We start from the raw sequence: 23,143 nt of genomic DNA, 5'->3' as shown, positions 1-23,143 counted from the left end.
TGCAGTCTTCTGGGACCTGTCAGTGTCCCAGAAGACTGCATGGGGGAGGGAGGAAGGAGAACTTCCATTGCCGAGCACCGCGGTGCTCAGAACGGAAGTGGAAAGCAGGTACCTGTCAAAATCGGGTACCTGCTACCCCCCCCCCCACTCCTCAAAAGTGCCAATTGTGCAAGAGGAGCGGGGGATCAGTCCTTAACCACTTGCCAGCCAGCCGTCGCCTATATACAGCGGCAGGTCAGCAGGTTCCCACGAATTGCCGTACCTGTACAGCGGTTCATGGGAGCAATCCTGGGAGCGTGCGCCAGCCCCCATTCGCCACAGGGGAAGCTGATGTACAAAGCCCTGTGGCTGCGATTGCCACCGGGCACCCGTGATCGCTCCCTGTGGAGAGAGAATGGCGGTCTGTTGATGTAACTGCCGGCTAATGGAAAAATCCCAATCTCTACTTGCGATCAGGAGCTTTCCAATCCTGTGACCGCCAATCATGGCAGTCACATGACCATAAACCCAGCCCGCCTCCCGGCATAAACAACCTCTTACCCACTTGCCGACCGCCGCAAGTACATTTACTGCGGTGGTCAGCCCCTCATGGGCAAAGCGACGTAGTACTACGTCGATCGCCCAGGAGCCTGTAGGGGGGCGAGCGCGCGCCGCCGGAGGCACGCTCCCGTCCCCGCTCGTTCCCTGACATCCCCGCGTGAGTGACCGGTGGCTCCGATGTCCGCCGGCCACTCGCGATCTCCCGCTGGAGAGGGAGAAATGCAGGCGGCTGATGTAAACACAGCCGTCTGTCATTCTCCCTGGTGTAACTGCAGAGACTATACGATCCTGCTATGTAGGATCGTATGTCTCTGTGGTTACATCAAAAGCCACGCCCCTTGACAGTTAGAAGCACGCCCCTAGGGACACACTTAACCCCTGCATCACCAATAAAGTTAACCCCTTCCCTGCCAGTGTCATTTTTACAATAACAGTGCATATGTATAGCACTGATTACTGTAGTAATGTCACTGGTACCCCCAAAAGTGTCAAAAATGTAAGTTAGGGGTCTGATCTGTCCACCGCAATGTCGCAGTCTCGCAAAAAAAAAAAATAAAAAAATCGCAGATCGCCACCATTACTAGTTAAAAAAAAAAAATATAAAAATGACATAAATCTTTCCCGTAGTTAGTAAACGCAATAACTTTTGCGCAAAGCAATAAAAATACGCTTATTGCGATTTTTCTTTTACCAAAAATATGTAGCAGAAAACAAATTGGCCTAAAATGTTAAAAAATTTAGATTTTTACATTTTTTGAGTGAATTTCATATAAAATTATAATAATGTGAAAAATATTGTTATTTTTTCACAATTGACGCTCTTTTTTTGTTTATAGCGCAAAAAATAAAAATCGCACAGGTGATCAAATACCACCAAAAGAAAGCTCTGTTTGTGGGAAAAAAAGGACGTCAATTTCATTTGGACACGACCGCGCAATTGTCCTCACGCAGTGCCGAATAGCAAAATAGGCCCTGGTCTTTGAGCAGCCAAATCCTCCGGGGCTTAGGCTCCATGTACACGGGACGTTGTTAAAAGTCCCTTTGAATGCTGGAATTTTTAGGACGTTTGAAACGTCCGTTCAGTCGCGTTTGTACCCGCGTTTAGCGGGCGTTTAGTGGCGTTTGCGGGCGTTTGCGTTTAGAAGCGTTCCTAGAGGTCAAAAAAATTATTCCCCTTTAAAATGGAAAAACGCGAACGCTAAACGCGGGTCATCGCGTTCGGACGCGTTCAGACGCGTTCGGACGCGTTTGTAACGCCGGGAAACACACGTTCGAACGCAAATAATTGCGTTCTAAAAACAGTCCCTGAACGCAACTGCCTGCAAATGACTGTAAACGACCTGGTGTACATGGACAGATAAGATAAAATGTAGATGGGTTCAGGGGCTTCTGAAAAAAACGCCCAACTGCTCCTAAACGGCCGTTTCCAGCGTCCCATGTACATGGAGCCTTAAGTGGTTAAAGAGCTGGGAGGCGCTGGCGTTAAGGGGTTAAAATGCCTTAATGCACCACAACACAATGAAGAAGTGTGAGGGTTCCGTTAAGGGAAGTTGCATTCACTTTAATATATCTGCACTACCCTAATAAGAACTGAACGTATACACAAGATCCTTATAGAAAATATTTATTAAATCTACACAGTTGTCGGGGTTGATGATTGGTATTGTGCATTAGGTTGGATTGTAGCGGTGCTCTAGGGCGGAGTAAACTCCGGCTCTTCTGCCCAGGGTGGCGGCTAGCTGCTTCGAGCCTATTGGAGAAGCCCCAGAATCAGGCAGCTTTCAGTTTCTCGCTCTTCTCTGCATCTATGGCCAGAACTCGCTCTCGCTCCTTGATCAGCTGAACTCCGCAATAGGTCACAAACCAGATGGACAATGTGCTGACCGGGAAACCTGGAGAGGAGGACAAAACACATCAAAGAACGGAAGAAAAACAAGGACCTTAGAATGGCTGGATTAGTTGTCATTTGCAAATGATTCTGCCCAGTAATTGTGTGTCAGTGATCGTTTTGTAATTAATGCTGATCAATTACTGTATCTACAGAAATGGCCTGGAGATGGATGGCAACATTAGGCAGAAGGCTGGACATGACTAGGTTAGCAGTAAAGGATGGGAGAACTTCAGGGGTTAAATAAATAAATTTGGTGTAGACATAGGGCCAGTTTTGATTGGAGACAGGTAGGGTGGGGCAGGGTGGAGTCAATGGGATGGAAAAGGGTGGTGCTGGGGTCCTAGGAGTCACTCGGAGCAGGACGGCGTGGAACTAGCTTCTCCCTCCCCTGTTTTTTGTGGTTATTATTGTTTTTTGGGTTCTTGTAGGGCTCTACTTTTTAGAGCCGGTTCACACTGGGGAGACTTGTCAGGCGACCTGGTCGCCTGACAAGTCGCCGTGGATCGCCTGCCATAGATTAGCACAGGACCCGTTCTAATATGCGTGACACAAGTTGCTCCGACTTAGAAAAAGGGTCCTGTACCACTTTGGGGCGACCTGGACCTGGAGCGACCTGCATTGACTTCAATGATATGAAGTCCGTGCATGTCTCTCCGAGGTCGCGGTGCGCGCTGTGCACCACGACTTCACAGGTCGCCCCGGCAAGTCGGGTCGCCTGTATGTGAACCGGCTCTTAAGGTAATGTTGTTCAAGGGATCGCCCAGGACGGGGATGGACTGGGGGGGCAGATATTGTTTGGGAGTGTCGGCTTTCGAGAGTTTTTGTCATAGCAGTGGGCAGGGGTCTTAGGCTCCATTCACATGGAGGCGTTTTGGGGCGTTTTGGGGGAGTTTTTCTGCTCTAGGATCAGCTCTCAAAACGCCCAACAAGACAAATCCTATTCATTTCAATGGCCCCTGTTCACATCTGAGCGTTTTGACGCTGTGAGCAAAACGCCCAACGCTCAAAAAAGTACTTGAGCTTCTTTTTGGGCAGATTACAGGCGTTTTCCATTGGTTTCTATTCAATCTAAAAACGCCTGCACAAAAAACGCCTGTAAAACGCGGTAAAAACGCAGTAAAAGCGAGGTAAAAATCGCCGTAAAATCGCGTTAAAAAAACACTACGCCCAGGTGTGAATGTAGCCTTAGGGTCTTGGAAGGCTGTAACGATTTTAAAAGGTGTAAATGGAGGGGTGGGGCCCATCTCGGGTATGGGTGTACCCACCTTGGTAACATTTTAAGATGGTAATGGCAAAGGGTCATTTGGCTGTATCGATGGTATCTTAATAGTAATAGTCCTCGAGCCGGTGTAGTTGCGGCTGAGGGCCTTGAAGTCTATTTTGAAGGTAGATACAGCCAGCTGGTTAATATAAGTGGCCTTCCAAGACCCTAGACCAGGGGTCTTCAAACTATGGGCCAACAGTTGTTCAGGAACTACAATTCCCATCATGCCTAGTCATGTCTGTGAATGTCAGAGTTTTACAATGCCTCATGGGATGTGTATTTCCGCAACAGCTGGAGGGCCGTAGTTTGAGGATCCCTGCCCTAGACGTTGACGAGGTTAGTTGACAAGGTTAGTCACTGTACTGATTTTGGGTCATTATTGTTCAGTTAAATTTAAAACAATTTATTATGTAACAAAATTGTATTTGGTTTAATAAAATGGCTGCTATGGCATTTCTAACCCAAGAAGTTGATGGTGTCATTTGTTTTCAGTTGGTAGTTGTTGGTTGGGTTGTTAAGGTAAAGCAGCCGTAATATCGGCTATACCTCAGTCATGTCTGTGAAGGTCCTCATGTATCCAAGTCATGGTGTAAATATAGTAGTAGCCAGTTACATCCAACTGGACTTGTTCTATAATGGTAAAGAGGTTTCCTAGCTTGGCCAAGGCACTTCTTCAGTGGTAATGAGTGTCAAGAAAATACCCCAACATTTATATTCACACAGTTAGGACAGGTGCCTTCACCCATTCGCCTTGGACTATGTAGATGTTGGTTGTCTAAGAATCAGATGGAAAGTGTAGAAGATAAGGAACCCACGTTTTAGTTACATGATCCCATCCTTGGTTTCAGGAAGTCTTTTTAGCTGTTACTTAATCAATTCACATGGCTAATGGTGTGAATTGTTGGCAAATTGCCAGGGTAGAGATGTTAAATCGGCATAATATATGGAAGACAGATGGTGCTGAAGACCCTCACCACTGCTTACAGATAGTTGTTCCAATTCAACGTAGATGGCCTCTTTCATGCTACTTCCAACTTGTTGTCCTCTCTGTCCAAAATGTGCACAGTAACGTTCCACAACTTTTACAGCTCCCATCCGGTTCCTGGACAATCAACAACTACACATTCTGGGGTGATTGGATTGAGAGGGGCTATGAAAGGGGTAAATGAGATTAACCGCTTGCCGGCCGTATCTCTTACATGTACGGCGGCAAGGCAGCTCTGCTAGACACTAGGTACGTGATCTGGCACCTCCGGGTAGGAGTGCTTAGACACAGCAGATGCTGGCCAACAGCTCACCACCGACACCCACCGCAGCTCTGCCAGATACTAGGAACGTGATCTGGCACCTCCGGCTAGGAGTGCTTAGACACAGCAGATGCTGGCCAATGGTTGACCACCGACACCCACCGCAGCTCTGCCAGATACTAGGTACGTGATCTGGCACCCCTGGCTAGGAGTGCTTAGACACAGCAGATGCTGGCCAACGGTTGACCACCGACACCCACCGCAGCTCTGCCAGATACTAGGTACGTGATCTGGCACCTCCGGGTAGGAGTGCTTAGACACAGAAGATGCTGGCCAACGGCTGACCACCGACACCCACCGCAACTCTGCCAGATACTAGGTACATGATCCAGCACCTCCGGCTAGGAGTGCTTAGACACAGCAGATGCTGGTCAACGGTTGACCACCGACACCCACCGCAGCTCTGCCAGATACTAGGTACGTGATCTGACACCTCCAGCTAGGAGTGCTTAGACACAGCAGATGCTGGCCAACAGCTCACCACCGACACCCACCGCAGCTCTGCCAGATACTAGGTACGTGATCTGACACCTCCAGCTAGGAGTGCTTAGACAAAGCAGATGCTGGCCAACGGCTGACCACCGACACCCACCGCAGCTCTGCCAGATACGAGGTACGTGATCTGGCACCTCCGGGTAGGAGTGCTTAGACACAGCAGATGCTGGCCAACGGCTGACCACCGACACCCACCGCAACTCTGCCAGATACTAGGTACATGATCCAGCACCTCCGGCTAGGAGTGCTTAGACACAGCAGATGCTGGTCAACGGTTGACCACCGACACCCACCGCAGCTCTGCCAGATACTAGGTATGTGATCCAGCTTTGTCCTGTCAGCAGGGAAGTTAGATTTTCTTTCCCAAAATCCATCACTTCCCTGAGGAAAAGCAGCACACAGTGTACACCAAAACACTGGTTAGGCACATATTTAACCCTTTGATCGCTCTTGATGTTTAACCCCTTCCCAGCCAGTGTCATTATTACAGTGACAGTGCATATTTTTAGCATTGATCACTGTATTAGTGTCACTGGTCCCCAAAAAGTGGCAAAGGTGTCAGTTAGAGTCAAAATGCCCGCCGCAATATCGCAGATCGCCGCCATTACTAGTAAATAAATAAAAATTCCTATGTATATTATAGTTTGTAGATGCTAAAACTTTTGTGGAAACCAATCAATATATGCTTATTGGGATTTTTCTTTTTACCAAAAATATATAGCAGAATACATATTGGCCTAAATTTATGAGGAAATTTGATTTTCAATTTTTTTTTATTGGATATAATAGCAGAAAGTATTGCAGGCCTTTTTTGTTTATAGCGCACATCGCCGCCATTACTAGTAAAAAATAAATAAAAATTCCTACATATATATTATAGTTTGTAGACGCTATAACTTTTGCGGAAACCAATCAAAATGTGCTTATTGGGATTTTTTTTTACCAAAAATATATAGCCGAATACATATTGGCCTAAATGTATGAGGAAATTAGATTTTTTTTTTTTATTGGATATAATAGCAGAAAGTAAAAAAAAATGTTTTTTTACTAGTAAAAAATAAATAAAAATTCCTATTTCCTGACAGACTCCATGGCAGCATACGTATCGGGTTTGGCCCCGCCTCCAAACCTACCCATAGGACCTCACTCCCATAAATCTTTGCTCCTGTTCAGCACACGTGTTCTTTTTTTGTCCTCCAAAGGATTACCTGATATCCTACCTGAAGATGGATTCCGGGTGATGGATGGCTCTACCAGTCGGGTATGGAGCTCTCCAATAAGCCCCAGCTGCTGCGGGGTATGGAGTAGGGGCGAAGATGTATGCAGCCTTGGCCAAAAAGCCCAGCTGCTGCGGGTGGCCGGTACCCTAAGAATGAGATAAGTCCGGTGTGTGCATCCATCCCTGGTGATCTGCGGTCCGTGAGTACAAAGTCCTCCATGGCAGCTATTTTGTTTATATTATTGCTTGCTCGTGCCTTTATGTCTTACCTGGTTTTTCTCCTGCCTTCCCTGGTGGCTAGTGGTCCGGGGCCGGTCAGCGATTCACTTCCTGACCGGCCTCCGGTGCGCGCTACTGCGCATGTGCGGCGCCTCGGGAACGAGGCTTGGTTCTCGCGCATGCGCAGTGTAAGCACGGCACATGCGCAGTAAGCTGGCGTCGGTGGCGATCGCTGATGACGTCACCAGGCGCCATATTTAAACCCCAGAGCTGTCAGCAGTGTTGTGTTTGTACACACTGCTGATACTGGGTGTTACACATACGAAAATCGTTCGTTTTTGTGGTCATTTTGCTGTGCACTGCCGCTCTGCCTGCTAACCTTGGTTCCTGGTGAGTACTGGCCCCAGTTTGGGAGCAACCCCCCCCCCCCCGCTTTGCTGGTTTTTCTGACATGCTGTCCGGCTCATTCTTGTAGGTCAGCATCAGAATGGAAGCTACTTTGCCCTCCGGTGGTCAGCCCGCCCCTAACAGGTATTTGGGGCTTCTTGGTGGGGTTGTGGGTTATAGGGGGTGGGGGTAGGAACTCAAGTGTTCCTAGCTTCCTGTCTGTGTTTTCTGTTTTTTCTCTTGTTCACAGCCCTCCTCGTTCAGAGACTAGGCACTCTTCTCAAAGAAGTGAAAGGCGCTCAAGCTCTCGCCACCGGCACTCTACTGGAAAGTCCCGTTCGGGCTCACATCATCGAAAAGCGTCCACTTCAGCCAGCCACGCACAGAGACCTGACAAAGCAGGTTGCAGGGGCTGTGGCGCTAGTGTCCCGGAGAGGAAGCTTTTCTGTGACAGATGTTTCTCCCAGGCTGCGGGAGAAAGGGATACTTCCGATCAACGCATTGAGGCTTTGGTCAAGAGAGTGGTAAAGGACTCTTTGGCAGAGTTGGGTGTCAGTCGTTCTCAAGACACTGCAACCGCTTCCCCAAGCCCTTCCCCTGTAGCACTACAGGTACAGGAAGATTTCGAGTCGGCCCACACAAGCCATCAGTCGATGCTCTTGTCGGGTAGCGACTCTGAAGATGAAGATCCCTGCTTGGGTTTTGAATATACCTTGGTGCCTTCCCTGGTTAAAGCGGTCAGAGAGACCTTAAATTGGGAAGAGTCAGCTGTTCCCCCTCCCAAGCAGAAGAAGTACTTTAAACAGCTCAATAAGGAGCGTGTTAATTTTCCCTTCCTGGGAGAGTTGGGTGAAATCATCTTGGAGGAGTGGAAAAAGGTGGAACGAAAGAATTCCTTAGTATCCAAGATGGCTAAACTTTACCCCTTCAAAGAGGATGATGTGAAACATCTTGAGTCTCCTCCCCTAGTTGACGCAGCAGTCATGAGACTGGTCAAGCACGTGACCCTTCCCTTAGAGGATACGGTCTCATTTAAAGACCCGTTGGACCGAAGGATGGACTCTGATTTGAAGAGAATCTACCTTACAGCAGGTATGGCCTGTAAACCAGTCCTGGCTTTGGCTGCTCTATCCAAAGCCATGGAGTCTTGGGCTGATGTGGTAGACGAATCGGTCAGATCGGTTTCGGAGGAGGTGGCCAGAAGCGCTCCAATCCAGGAGCTTAGGCTGGGCGCGTCGTTCCTTGGGGAGGCTTCCATAGACTTGATCCGTCTATTGGCAAGAGTTATGCAGTCCTCGGTCACAGCTAAGAGAGCTCTTTGGCTCCGCCCTTGGGTTGCGGATCCGGCATCAAAGCAAGTTTGGTGCCGTATTCCCTTTGAGGGGTCCTCCCTTTTTGGGAATAAACTTGACGAGGCCATAACCCGGGCTACAGGCGGTAAGTCTGGGTTTCTTCCCCAGGATCGGCGCCAGTTCAACGTCAAGAAAGGACAGCCTACCAGAAAATTTGTGCCTGACCGGGCCAGGGAAGCTCGTTCTTATAGACCTGGTCGGGAGTTCAACCGGAACTGGAGATCCAGACAGTCTTCCAGGAAGACGACAAAGAACGTCTCCTCGGGGGACCGTGAGCCCACTAAGTCCTTTTGAAGGTGGGCCCGCTCAGACATGTCGGGTGGGTGCGCGTCTACGCTCCTTCCGACATGTCTGGGCGGCTTCGATTCAGGACCCCTGGGCCGTCAGGACGGTGTCTTCAGGCCACAAGTGGGTCTTCAAGGAGAGGCCAGGCTCAAGGTTCCTGCCTACTGCCATACCATGCCTAGAAGAAAGGCGTCAGATTTTGTTTTCTTACGTCGAAGCTCTCATTGCTCAAGGGGCTGTCATCTCCGTTCCAGAGTCCGAGCGAGGCCAAGGAATATATTCTCCGCTCTTTCTGGTCCAAAAGAAGAACGGATCATGGAGACCAGTAATAGATTTGACCTTCTTGAACAAATTCATAAAAAAAGAAAGGTTCAAAATGGAGACCCTGTTGTCCATACAGCAGTCAGTCCAGCCGGCAGATTGGATGGTGTCCATCGACTTGAAAGACGCCTACTTTCATGTCCCTGTGGACGAAGATTTTCAAAGGTTTCTCCGGTTCGAAGTGGGAGGATTACATCTTCAGTTTATCTGTCTCCCATTCGGGCTCTCAACATCTCCATGGACCTTTTCAAAAATCTTATTGGCCGTGGTAGCCCTACTGAGATTGAAAGGTATCCGTCTTCACCACTATTTGGACGATCTACTCCTGTTGTCCCAAGACAGAGACCAACTATTAGTTCATCTGGAGCAGGTCGTGTCCACTCTCCAGAAGTTTGGTTGGTTACTCAACAAGGAGAAGAGTCACCTGATTCCAACTCAGTCCCTGATCTACTTGGGCGCTCTGTTCGACACAGAGAAGGCGACTATCTCTCTTCCAGAGGAAAAGATAGGGACTCTTCGAGACAGGATTCGCTTTGCCCTCTCATCCTCTCATCTTCAGGCACGTCAATGCCTGAAGGTGATCGGGACTATGGTCGCAGTAGTCCCCATGGTGAAGTGGGCCCTGTGGAGGATGAGACCCTTTCAGAAGGGATTCCTTCAGCAATGGGATACGTGGCATCTGGATCAACGCATCTTCTTAACCCCTTCAATGAGAGCGAGTCTCCCCTGGTGGTTATGCAGAGACCACCTGCTGAACTGCCACTCTCTGAGGCCAGCTCCGTGGGTAGTGGTTACCTCGGACGCCAGCAACATAGGCTGGGGTGCCCACTGTCTGTCGGAGGTGGCACAGGGCAGGTGGGAGTTTTCCACTCGAGGAATAGTATCCAACATACTAGAACTCCGAGCAGCATTCCAAGCTCTTCGAGCATTTGCTCACCTGACAAAAGACCAACCTGTCATGCTGCGCCTGGACAACACCTCAGCAGTGGCATACATCAGGAAACAAGGGGGAACACGCAGCTGGTCCCTATTGAGGGAAGTGGAGCCGATTATGTCCTGGGCACAGAAAAATCTCTCGAATCTTTCAGCGGTTTATGTTCCAGGAGTCCAGAATGTCAAAGCAGACTTCTTGTCCAGAGTGGATCTGGACAACAACGAGTGGTCCCTTCACAAGGAAACGTTCAACTGGATCCTATCATTGGGGCTTTCTCCAGAGGTAGACCTCTTCGCCTCCCCCTGCAATCACAAACTGCCGAAGTACTACTCAAGATTCAGAGATCCACAAGCATCAGGGATAGATGCACTCTCGGATCAGTGGAGATTCCACAGGGCATACGCCTTCCCACCAATTCCGATTGTGTTGCAGTTCCTTCGGAGACTCAGGTCGGAGCCAGTGGAGGTAGTGGCGGTGATTCCCTTCTGGCCGAACAGGCCATGGTTTCCCCTTCTGACGCTACTCAGTGTCCGAGACCCAATCCCGCTACCCTTCAGACCGGATCTGTTGTCCCAGGGGTCTGTACTCCATCCGTGCCCAGACCGTTTACATCTCAGGGTTTGGATGTTGAGAGGAGGAGGTTACAGGCTTTAGGCTGTCCAGAAACGGCAATCTCGACATTACTTAGTGCTAGAAGAAGCTCAACGAACAGGGTGTATCAGAGAATCTGGGAAAAATTTTCTGCACAACTGAATACAAGGCCTGATCCTCAATCTTCAATTAAGATCCAGGATGTATTGAGCTTTCTCCAATCAGGACTGGATTTGCCTCTATCAGTGAGTTCGCTCAGAGTCCAGGTCTCGGCTATTTCCGCTTTTACAGGGATCTCCTGGGCCACTCATGCCCTAATTCGTCAGTTCTTCCAAGGGGCAGTGAGAATCAGACCTCAGAGAAAACCCAGGTTTCCCAAGTGGGATCTGCCACTAGTTCTGGATTTCCTGGCGAGTCAGATTCAAGACATGTCTGATTCTTTAACCATAAGAGAGCTTACACTGATAACAGTGTTTCTGGTAGCTATAACCTCAGCAAAAAGAGTGTCGGAAATTGGGTCCTTTGGGACACAAGAGCCTTTCTTAACCTTTTTTCCTGACAGAGTGGTGCTCATCCCCATGCTGGATGCGAGACCAAAAAGGACCTCTGTCTTCCATGAAAACATAGAAACAGTATTACCAACCTTTAGACAGGAAGAGGAAGAATCTTCGGTTCATCCGCTGGATGTTGGAGAGTGTATTAAGAAATATTTAGATGCCACTTCCTCTTTCAGAAAATCAGAACATTTTTTTGTTACCTTCTATGGAAAAAACAAAGGTTCAAGAGCCTCGACGAGATCCATTTCCTCTTGGATCATCCAGACCATCCAGTGGGCTTATAGGGCTAAGGGCTTGACCCCTCCAGCAGTAGTTACAGCTCATTCGACGCGGAGCATCTCTACCTCCTGGGCAGTATCCAGACATGTGGCTCCTGAAGTCATTTGCAGAGCAGCGTCGTGGTCCTCTATTAACACTTTCTTATCCCATTACTGTGTTGAGCCAGCGGCTCTTTCTTCTGTGAATTTCGGTTTGCAAGTCCTGTCTGTTTGACAAAATGCATTAAACTTTTCTGTTCAGCACCTGCCCACCCTGTGTGTACGGCGAGTTATTTCCCGATACGTATGCTGCCATGGAGTCTGTCAGGAAAACGGAAAATTTATATCAAATACTTACCGTAATTTTCCTTTCCTGATGGACTCCATGGCAGCAGGAGTTCCCTCCCGGATTTCTGTGGAGGATAGTTACAGAACACGTGTGCTGAACAGGAGCAAAGATTTATGGGAGTGAGGTCCTATGGGTAGGTTTGGAGGCGGGGCCAAACCCGATACGTATGCTGCCATGGAGTCCATCAGGAAAGGAAAATTACGGTAAGTATTTGATATAAATTTTCCGTTATATATTATAGTTTGTAAACGTTATAACTTTTGTGGAAACCAATCAATATATGCTTATTGGGATTTTTTTTAACCAAAAATATATAGCCGAATACATATTGCCCTAAATGTATGAGGAAATTTGATTTTTTTATTTATTTTTTTTTATTGGATATAATAGCAGAAAGTAAAAAAAAGCTATTTTTTTTTTCAAAATTGTAGGCCTTTTTTGTTTATAGCACATTACTAGTAAAAAATAAATAAAAATTCCTATATATTTTTTTTATTGGATATAATAGAAGAAAGTAAAAAAAAAAATGCTTTTTTTACTAGTAAAAAATAAATAAAAATTCCTATATATATTATAATTTGTAGATGCTATAACTTTTGTGGAAACCAATCAATATATGCTTATTGGGATTTTTTTTTTTTTTAACAAAAATATATAGCCTAATACATATTGGTCTAAATGTATGAGGAAATTTGATTTTTTTTATTAGATATAATAGCAGAAAGTATAAAAAAAGTTTTTATTTTTTATTTTTTTCAAAATTGTAGGCCTTTTTTGTTTATAGCACAGACCACTGCCATTACTAGTAAAAAATAAATAAAAATTCCTATATATATATTAGTTTGTAGACGCTATAACTTTTGCGGAAACCAATCAATATATACTTATTGAGATTTTTTTTTTTTACCAAAAATATATAGCTGAATACAAATTGGCCTAAATGTATGAAGAAATTAGATTTTTTTTTGATTAGATATAATAGCAGAAAGTAAAAAAAAAAAAAAATGTTTTTTTACTAGTAAAAAATAAATAAAAATTCCTATATATATTATAGTTTGTAAACGTTATAACTTTTGTGGAAACCAATCAATATATGCTTATTGGGATTTTTTTTTTAACCAAAAATATATAGCCGAATACATATTGGCCTAAATGTATGAGGAAATTAGATTTTTTTTTTTTTTTTATTGGATATAATAGCAGAAAGTATTGTAGGCCTTTTATGTTTATAGCGCACATCGCCGCCATTACTAGTAAAAAATAAATAAAAATTCCTACATATATATTATAGTTTGTAGACGCTATAACTTTTGCGTAAACCAATCAAAATGTGCTTATTGGGATTTTTTTTTACCAAAAATATATAGACGAATACATATTGGCCTAAATGTATGAGGAAATTAGATTTTTTTTTTTTTATTGGATATAATAGCAGAAAGTAAAAAAAAAATGTTTTTTTTACTAGTAAAAAATAAATAAAAATTCCTACATATATATTATAGTTTGTAAACGTTATAACTTTTGTGGAAACCAATCAATATATGCTTATTGGGATTTTTTTTAACCAAAAATATATAGCCGAATACATATTGCCCTAAATGTATGAGGAAATTCGATTTTTTTTTTTTTTTTTTTTTATTGGATATAATAGCAGAAAGTAAAAAAAAAATGTTTTTTTTACTAGTAAAAAATAAATAAAAATTCCTATATATATTATAGTTTGTAAACGTTATAACTTTTGTGGAAACCAATCAATATATGCTTATTGGGATTTTTTTTTTTAACCAACAATATATAGCCGAATACATATTGGCCTAAATTTATGAGGAAATTTGATTTTCAATTTTTTTTTTTATTGGATATAATAGCAGAAAGTAAAAAAACGGAAAATTCCTATCATACTTACCGTAATTTTCCTTTCCTGATAGTCTCCATGGCAGCCTACGTGTGGGGTTAACCCCGCCTCCACTCCAAGGGTATAGGACCCCCCTCCCATAAATTTCAGCTCTCAGGTACAGCAGGTGTTCCATATCTTAGCCGAATCCAAGACGAGAGGGTGGGTACTCCGGCTGCCATGGAGACTATCAGGAAAGGAAAATTACGGTAAGTATGATAGGAATTTTCCGTTTTCCTGTCTGTCTCCATGGCAGCCTACGTGTGGGAAATAACTAGCTCACTCCACACGGGTGGGAATGCTTTAGCAAAGAAAATTTTAATTCATGCTATTTGCAGACAAAACAGTCAAACCAAAATTAACTGAGGACAGAGAAGCAGGCTCTACACAATAGTGGGTCATAAAAGTACTGACTGATGACCACGAAGCCGCTCTGCAAATCACATCTGGAGCCACGTGCCGCGAAGCCGCCCAGGAAGTAGAGATACTCCTTGTAGAGTGCGCCGTCACCGCCTCCGGAGGAGCCAGCCCCTCAGCTCTATAGGCCTGTTGGATAGCTGCCACTATCCATGAAGCGATAGTCCTAGATGAAGCAGGTTTACCTCTGTTCTTTCCCCAGAACAGGACAAAGAGGTTGTCAGACTGCCTGAATGGTGCAGTTGCTTGAAGATAGGCTTTTAAGGATTCTCCTACATCCAACGGATGAGGATTGGACTCATTAGATGAACGGAAAGTAGGCAGGACAATCTCCTGATTCTGGTGAAACACTGAGGTGACTTTCGGATTTGAATTCAGCCTGGGTATCAGTACTACCCGATCCGGAAAAAAAGTCAAGAATGGTTCTTTACATCCGAGAGAACTTAATTCAGAGACCCTTTTAGCCGAAGTAATGGCTACCAGGAAGACAGTTCGGATGGTCAGGTCCTTGATAGAAGAAGAGGAATCTATGCCCGATTTGGAGAGGGCATTTAGGACAAGAGGTAGATCCCATTTCGGGAACCTAGGTCTTCTCTGAGGATTGAGCCTGATTGCTCCTTTGAAAAATTGTTGGATTAGTGGGTGTTGGGCCCACATGACCCCGGAGAAGGCCGATAAGGCCGAAACTTGAACTCTAAGAGTTGCCACTGAAAGGGGCATATCCAGACCAGCCTGAAGAAAACTTAGTATTTCTTGAATCCCAGGGACTGAGGAAGACATACCTTCAGGATATGCAGACTCCATGAATCTTGCCCAGATTCTACAGTATACTTTATTAGTACTTGGTCGTCTAGCATTCATCAAGGTGGAAATGGCTGTAGATGGGCAGCCGAGCGATTCCAACCTTTCCCTCTCAAGAACCAGACCGTCAACCGGAGAATTGCAGGACAGGGGTGCACTGATGTTCCCTGAAGAAGCAAGTCTGGTCTGAGGGGAAGAGGGACCGGGTCCCGGTAACTCAGTTGTAGGAGTAGCGGAAACCATGGCCTGTTCGGCCAGAAAGGCGCCACCATCACTATCTCCACATCTTCCGCTTGAAGTCTTTGCAGGAATTTGAGAATGATGGGTACTGGAGGAAAGGCGTAAGCCCTGCTGAACTCCCACCTGTCGGTTAGTGCATCTGTCCCGTAAGCTTGAGGACACTTGCCTCTCGTGACATACTTCTCCAACTTGTGGTTGCAAGGGGAGGCGAACAGATCGACTTCGGGAGATACTCCCAACGACAGAATCCATTTGAACGACTCCACATGGAGCGACCATTCGTTGTGGTTCAACTGGACCCTGGACAGAAAATCCGCTTGAACATTCTGTGAACCTGGGATGTAAACTGCCGAGATGTTTACCAGGTGAGTCTGGGCCCAGGACATGATCGGGTCTAATTCTCGTAGCAGAGAGAGACTCCGTGTCCCACCTTGTCTCTTCACATAAGACACTGCCGTGGTGTTGTCCATCCGAATCATTACAGATTTCCCCTCTAGCAGGTGTTGGAAAGATCGAAGACCCTGGTAGGCTGCTCGGAGTTCCAGTATATTGGAGACTGGAGTGTGTCTCTGAAAAGACCATCTCCCCTGTGTCATCTCTGTCAGACAATGAGCCCCCCAACCTGAGTTGCTGGCGTCTGTTGTGATTATAGTCCATGAGACTGGAACCAGAGAATGACAGTTGAGCAGATTCCTGCGTTGCAGCCACCAAAGAAGACTGTATCTCATGCTGGAGGAGATATGGATGTACTGATCTTTCTCTTCTGTGTTCCATTGTTGTAGGAACCCTTTTTGGAAGGGCCTCATATGCCAGAGAGCCCATTTGACCATTGGAGCCGTGGACACCATGGTGCCAATGATTTTGAGGCACTGAGAGGCTTTCAGCCGAGGAGAGGAAAGAGCCGGAAGGATTCTCTCCCTCACTACCGGTATCTTCTCTAATGGGAGAGAGATTGAATTCTCGACGGTGTCGAATTGCGGCCCAAGATAGACTAGGCGCTGAGTAGGCTCCAGCTGACTCTTTTGTAGGTTTAGCAGCCAGCCAAACTCTTTGAGGGTCGATATGACCTGATCTCTGTGTGCCAATAACTGATCCTTTTCTTGAGACAGAAGCAGAAGATCGTCTAAGTAATGATGTAGACGTATACCTTTCAATCTTATGAAGGCTACCACTGCTAGAAGAACTTTGGTGAATACTCTGGGTGAGGTAGACAGGCCGAAGGGTAGGCAAATGAATTGCAGATGCTGATTCTGAACACAGAAGCGAAGATATTTGTGGAAGTCGGTTGCCACAGGTACATGAAAATACGCATCCTTTAAATCTATTGAGGCGAGCCAATCTCCCGGCAGTACTGCCCTTTGAATAGTTGAGAGTGTTTCCATCTTGAATTTTTCGTTCTTTATGAACTTGTTCAGGTATGTGAGATCTATAACAGGTCTCCAGGCCCCGTTCTTCTTCTGGACTAAGAAGAGGGGTGAGTAAACCCCTTGAAATTTTTCTTGTTCCGGAACCGGAGCTACCGCTCCTTGAGCCACCAAAGCGTCTACATAGGCGAGCAAGACTTCTCTTCTCTCTTCTAGACAGGGTAAATGAGTTGAGATGAATCTTGGAACTGGATCTGCCAGAAATGACCATCTGTGGCCTGTAGAGACCGTCCTGACGGTCCAAAAGTCCGTGATTGAGGCCGCCCAGACATGCTGAAAATGGAGAAGACGTGCCCCCACCTGACATGCCTGGACGGGCCCAATCTCAAAAAGATTTAGTGGAATCTTGTCCAGCAGGCGCTGGATTTTTTGATGACCTCCGAGTAGAGGATTGACCACCTCTCCAGTTTCTTCGGAAATCTCTATTAGGCTTGTAAGAGCGTGCATCTCTCGATCTCTCCGTGTATTGCCTCCTAGGTTGAGGCTTCTTCTGACCAAATAGTCGTCTGTCTTGCGGGAGGAAACCTGACTTTCCGCCAGTAGCCTTGGCAATGGCGCTGTCTAGTTTGTTTCCAAAAAGGGAAGTACCCTCAAAAGGGATCTTACACCATGCCTGTTTAGAAGCTGGATCTGCAATCCACGGGCGAAGCCACAAGGCCCTCTTTGCTGTTACTGAGGATAGCATCGATCTGGACAGAAGACGCAGAACATCAATAGATGCTTCTCCTAAAAACACTGAAGCCAGCTTGAGTTCGTGAATAGGGGAACTTTCTACGGCTTCTTCCGAGAGACTTCCAAGTTTGGATTCTATATCGGAAACCCAGACTTCCATGGCTTTAGACATTGTTGCTAATGCCATCACAGGTTTGCAGGCCGCGCCGGCCGTCACAAAGATCCTCTTTAGGTCCAGATCTATCTTCCTATCCAAAGGGTCTTTGAAAGAGACCGCGTCATCTAGTGGCAAAGTGACATGCTTTGCTAATCTTGTAACTGCCGCATCCACAAGAGGAGCAGATTCCAGACGGGCGACATCTTCAGGTTTAAAGGGATATAATTTCCCAAGTTTGGAGGATAAGGAAGACTTACTATCCCCTTTACTCCATTCTCCAGTAATCACCTCTTGTAATTCAGAGAGGGAAGGGAAGTTGATACGCTACTTACCAAGGTGCTTGAAGAACTTCCGCTGCTTTTTCTGAGGAGACACAGGATCCTCCCATCTGAGAGCTTCTTTAATGGCTCTGATCAGGGGTGAAACTAGGGCGAACTCAAAGCCGCCTACAGCCCCTTCTTCTTCCGAATCACTGTCAGATGACTTTGCAGAAGTAATACTCGGTTGAGAGGGGCCTTGATCTTCCTGCACTTCCCCTGGAGAACTGGATGTGGTGGGACCAAGTGGTGGGACTGTACCCCATTCTTTCAGGGACTGTTGTACTATTCTCTTCACTAGAGATTCCAATCTTTGATCCTTTTGCCCTCTCTCACCGGCTGCATGAGCAAAACATGGCTCACATAGGGACTTGTCCTCCGGGACATGCGCCCCACAACCCCAACAGGCTCTCTGGTGTGTGCGGTGACTCTGGTATCGTGTATGGTGTCTGGGGGAGGAATTGGAGCGTCTCCCTTGCTGCCTACTCCCTGATGGAGATTCACGGCGTTTAGATCTGGAGGATGAACTCCCACGAGGTCTGACAGGGTCTCTTTCTTGTGGTAAATCAGGCCTGGGAGAGCTGATGGAAAAAAGAGAAAATCAGGGAGACACTGGATTTAGCCATGACCTAGGGACCAGCAAGCCCTCCCCGCCCCCCCCTCTGAAAAATGCCAGCACCCACCTGTTGTGAGAGGGCTGGCCACAGGAGGGCGGTGACGCAGGATCCATACTTCAGGCCAAACAACCAGACTGATAAAGAAAGGTAATACATATCAGACACCATGTCAGTGATACATTGTGAGGTGACAACCCTCCGCCCCCCCCCCCCCTCTGCAGTCAAGTCTCCATTGCACATACCTGTAGCAAGGAATCCAGAGACACTGGGAAGCTGCCGCAACGCCCACAGTACATTCCCAAAGTACAGGGGAATCGTCAGCTGTTTAAATCTCCCGCCGGAATGACGTCAGCGGTGATGCGGCCGCGATCGCTAATGCGCATGTGCGAACCAAGCCTCGACTTCGCTCGCGGCGCACTGCGCATGCGCGGGACCACGAAGCGTCTACCGATTGGACGCTAGAAGCAGAGGAGGAAGAGGAAGGGTTTGTTGGAACGCAGGAAGGGTTTGCTGGAACGCAGGAAGCGTTCCAGCGCCATTGGGCCAAACAAACAAATTGTACAGTGATAGAAAAAGAGACAAACAAAGCGTACATAAATAACAAATACCGCTGCCATGAAGGGAAGCAATGCGAATCTTCAGACCCATGTCAGAGAATGCCAATCAAGCTTCAGTCAACCGCAGAGAGCAGGGGATTTTAAATGTCACTCACCCGCCCGTGGCTGGGCTCTGGACATGCAGACACCATCCAAAGTATCCTAAGGTAAGCTGGACGTAGTAAGACATCAGAAGTGTAGGTCCTTGGAGGAGGACAAAAAATGAACACCTGCTGTACCTGAGAGCTGAAATTTATGGGAGGGGGGTCCTATACCCTTGGAGTGGAGGCGGGGTTAACCCCACACGTAGGCTGCCATGGAGACAGACAGGAAAAACTATTTTTTTTTTCAAAATTGTAGGCCTTTTTTGTTTATAGCACATTACTAGTAACAAAAAAAATAAAAATTCCTATATATTTTTTTATTGGATATAATAGAAGAAAGTAAAAAAAAAAAATGCTTTTTTTACTAGTAAAAAATAAATAAAAATTCCTATATATATTATAATTTGTAGATGCTATAACTTTTGTGGAAACCAATCAATATATGCTTATTGGGATTTTTTTTTTTTTTTTAACAAAAATATATAGCCTAATACATATTGGTCTAAATGTATGAGGAAATTTGATTTTTTTTATTAGATATAATAGCAGAAAGTATAAAAAAAAGTTTTTATTTTTTATTTTTTTCAAAATTGTAGGCCTTTTTTGTTTATAGCACAGACCGCTGCCATTACTAGTAAAAAATAAATAAAAATTCCTATATATATATTAGTTTGTAGACGCTATAACTTTTGCAGAAACCAATCAATATATGCTTATTGAGATTTTTTTTTTTTACCAAAAATATATAGCTGAATACATATTGGCCTAAATGTATGAGGAAATTAGATTTTTTTTGATTAGATATAATAGCAGAAAGTAAAAAAAAAACATGTTTTTTTACTAGTAAAAAATAAATAAAAATTCCTATATATATTATAGTTTGTAAACGTTATAACTTTTGTGGAAACCAATCAATATATGCTTATTGGGATTTTTTTTTTTAACCAAAAATATATAGCCGAATACATATTGGCCTAAATGTATGAGGAAATTCAATTTTTTTTTTTTTTATTGAATATAATAGCAGAAAGTATTGTAGGCCTTTTATGTTTATAGCGCACATCGCCGCCATTACTAGTAAAAAATAAATAAAAATTCCTACATATATATTATAGTTTGTAGACGCTATAACTTTTGCGGAAACCAATCAAAATGTGCTTATTGGGATTTTTTTTTACCAAAAATATATAGCCGAATACATATTGCCCTAAATGTATGAGGAAATTCGATTTTTTTATTTTTTTTTTATTGGATATAATAGCAGAAAGTAAAAAAAAAATGTTTTTTTTACTAGTAAAAAATAAATAAAAATTCCTATATATATTATAGTTTGTAAACGTTATAACTTTTGTGGAAACCAATCAATATATGCTTATTGGGATTTTTTTTTTTTAACCAACAATATATAGCCGAATACATATTGGCCTAAATTTATGAGGAAATTTGATTTTCAAATTTTTTTTTATTGGATATAATAGCAGAAAGTAAAAAAAAGCTATTTTTTTTTTTTCAAAATTGTAGGCCTTTTTTGTTTATAGCACATTACTAGTAAAAAATAAATAAAAATTCCTATATATTTTTTTTATTGGATATAATAGAAGAAAGTAAAAAAAAAAATGCTTTTTTTACTAGTAAAAAATAAATAAAAATTCCTATATATATTATAATTTGTAGATGCTATAACTTTTGTGGAAACCAATCAATATATGCTTATTGGGATTTTTTTTTTTTTTAACAAAAATATATAGCCGAATACATATTGGTCTAAATGTATGAGGAAATTTGTTTTTTTTTTATTAGATATAATAGCAGAAAGTATAAAAAAAGTTTTTATTTTTTATTTTTTTCAAAATTGTAGGCCTTTTTTGTTTATAGCACAGACCGCTGCCATTACTAGTAAAAAATAAATAAAAATTCCTATATATATATTAGTTTGTAGACGCTATAACTTTTGCGGAAACCAATCAATATATGCTTATTGAGATTTTTTTACCAAAAATATATAGCTGAATACATATTGGCCTAAATGTATGAGGAAATTAGATTTTTTGATTAGATATAATAGCAGAAAGTAAAAAAATATGTTTTTTTACTAGTAAAAAATAAATAAAAATTCCTATATATATTATAGTTTGTAGATGTTATAACCTTTGTGGAAACCAATCAATATATGCTTATTGGGATATAATAGCAAAAAGTAAAAGTAAAAAAAAAAAAATTTTTTTTTTTCAAAATTGTAGGCCTTTTTTGTTTATAGCACAAAAAAAAAATCGCACAGGTGATCAAATACCACCAAAAGAAAGCTCTAATTGTGGGAAAAGGGACAGAAATTTCATTTATGTACAGCGTTACATGACTGCGCAATTGTGAGTTAAAGTAAAGCAGTGCGTATCACAAAAAATGGCCTGATCATGAAGGAAGGGGGGGGGGGGGTAAATCTTCCGGTCAAGTGATTAAACATGAAAAACTTGGAATATAGCTCTTTTATAAGTAACTCTGCACCTTTATGACAATGGTGCCCTTTAACCCTCAACGTGTGGACCTACCCGTGATGAGGATCCTCTTGGCTACCAGTATTGCGAATTCCAGGCTGTTCAGGGCTAAAATATTGAACAGAATGATGGCCCAGAAATTGGCAGCACCAAATATCCCGCGGATTCTCCGGGACGTGGACTCATGGAAGGCGGCCTGGAGAGAGAACCAATGTAGACAGTAAGTGAATGATGTATTTTTCCATAATGATCCTACAAAGTAATCCAAAGTGATGAAGATAAACTGGGCAGATGAGAGAATAAAGTCAGCATCCCTCACCTAAACCAGGTGGTCACTCCTCCTACTGCAGCCATAAGCTTTCTACTCGTCTATAGAACTTCTATGTAACCCAAGCCCTCACTCTATTAGGAATTTTAGGCTCTCCTTGATTGGAGAAAACCCCAAAAGCAGACAAAAATGGAGGAAGACATGCTCCCTGCCCCTGTAGCCTGAGGAAGGGAGCGTGTCTCCCGAAACACGTTAGCGTTCCAAGTACAGGGACGTATCCTCCTCCACATAGTGGGTTGACATGGATATGCAATATTACTCCTCATGTTTGTACGTTTTTGACTTTTTAACCTGTTGTCGACCACCCGCCGCATTTGGGTGTCTCTCCTGCGCAAACCGATGTAGACCTACGTCGGTCACGCGCCGGCAGCTAGGGGGCCAGCGCGCGCCGCCTGCGGCGCGCTTCCGCACCCACTCCGTTGCGGGGACTCCGTTGCACAGGGCAGACGGCTCTGATTGCCTCCGGCCACCCGCGATCGCTCCCCGCTGAGAGACAACAACGGTCAGCTGTTGTAAACACAGCCGACCGTTCTTCTCTCTGGAATAATCACAGAGCACCTGTGATCCTTCTATATAGGAACACAGGTCTCTATGTTCCTTTCACAAGTCCCTCCCCAATACAGTTAGAAAACACCCCCCTAGGCTCACATTCAACACTTTGATCAGCCACAGGGTTAACCCCTTCCCTGCCAATGTCATTATTATAGTACAGAGCATATTTTTAGCACTGATTACTGTAGTAATGTCACTGGTCCCCCCCAAAAGTGTCAAAAGTGTCAGTTAGGGGTCCGATCTGTCCGCTGCAATGTTGCAGTCCGGCTAAAAATTGCAGATCGCCGCCATTACTAGTAAGCAGAGTTGTATAAAGTACTGGAAACCCATACTTGAGTAAAAGTACGAGTGCTCGATCAAAAAGTGACTTGAGTAGAAGTACTAAAGTATTCAACATTTTTTGTACTTAAGTATTGCAAGTAGTTTTTTTTTTAAATTTTGCTACTCAAGTACTGAAAGTAAAAGTACAAGTACTGTGTTATGTAGTTCTTAAAGAAAGAAGTCAAAAGTTTGAACATCATATTGTTTTTTATTATTTCAAATGCAACTTTTATTTATACATAC

At 44.3% G+C, this 23,143-nt stretch overlaps 1 protein-coding gene across 1 annotated transcript in view; it reads right to left on the bottom strand.

Annotated features, from left to right (window-relative positions):
- Positions 1 to 2,148: 2,148 nt before the first annotated feature.
- The window catches only part of HHATL (hedgehog acyltransferase like), a 70,816-nt gene continuing 49,821 nt past the window's right edge, over positions 2,149 to 23,143 (bottom strand). The window contains exons 10-11 of the mRNA XM_082258023.1: positions 21,754 to 21,895; positions 2,149 to 2,432 (exon numbers count right to left, since the gene is read on the bottom strand). Of these exons, the coding sequence (XP_082114149.1) occupies positions 2,311 to 2,432; positions 21,754 to 21,895 (264 nt within the window). The 3' untranslated portion in view covers positions 2,149 to 2,310. The remainder of the gene's footprint in view (positions 2,433 to 21,753; positions 21,896 to 23,143) is intronic.

This window comes from Pelophylax lessonae (genome assembly GCF_965119305.1).
Source record: "Pelophylax lessonae genome assembly, chromosome: 5".
In the NCBI taxonomy this organism is placed as follows: domain Eukaryota; kingdom Metazoa; phylum Chordata; class Amphibia; order Anura; family Ranidae; genus Pelophylax; species Pelophylax lessonae.
The sequence above is the reverse complement of the archived record's forward strand: the minus strand, read 5'-3'. Positions and strand labels throughout refer to the sequence as shown.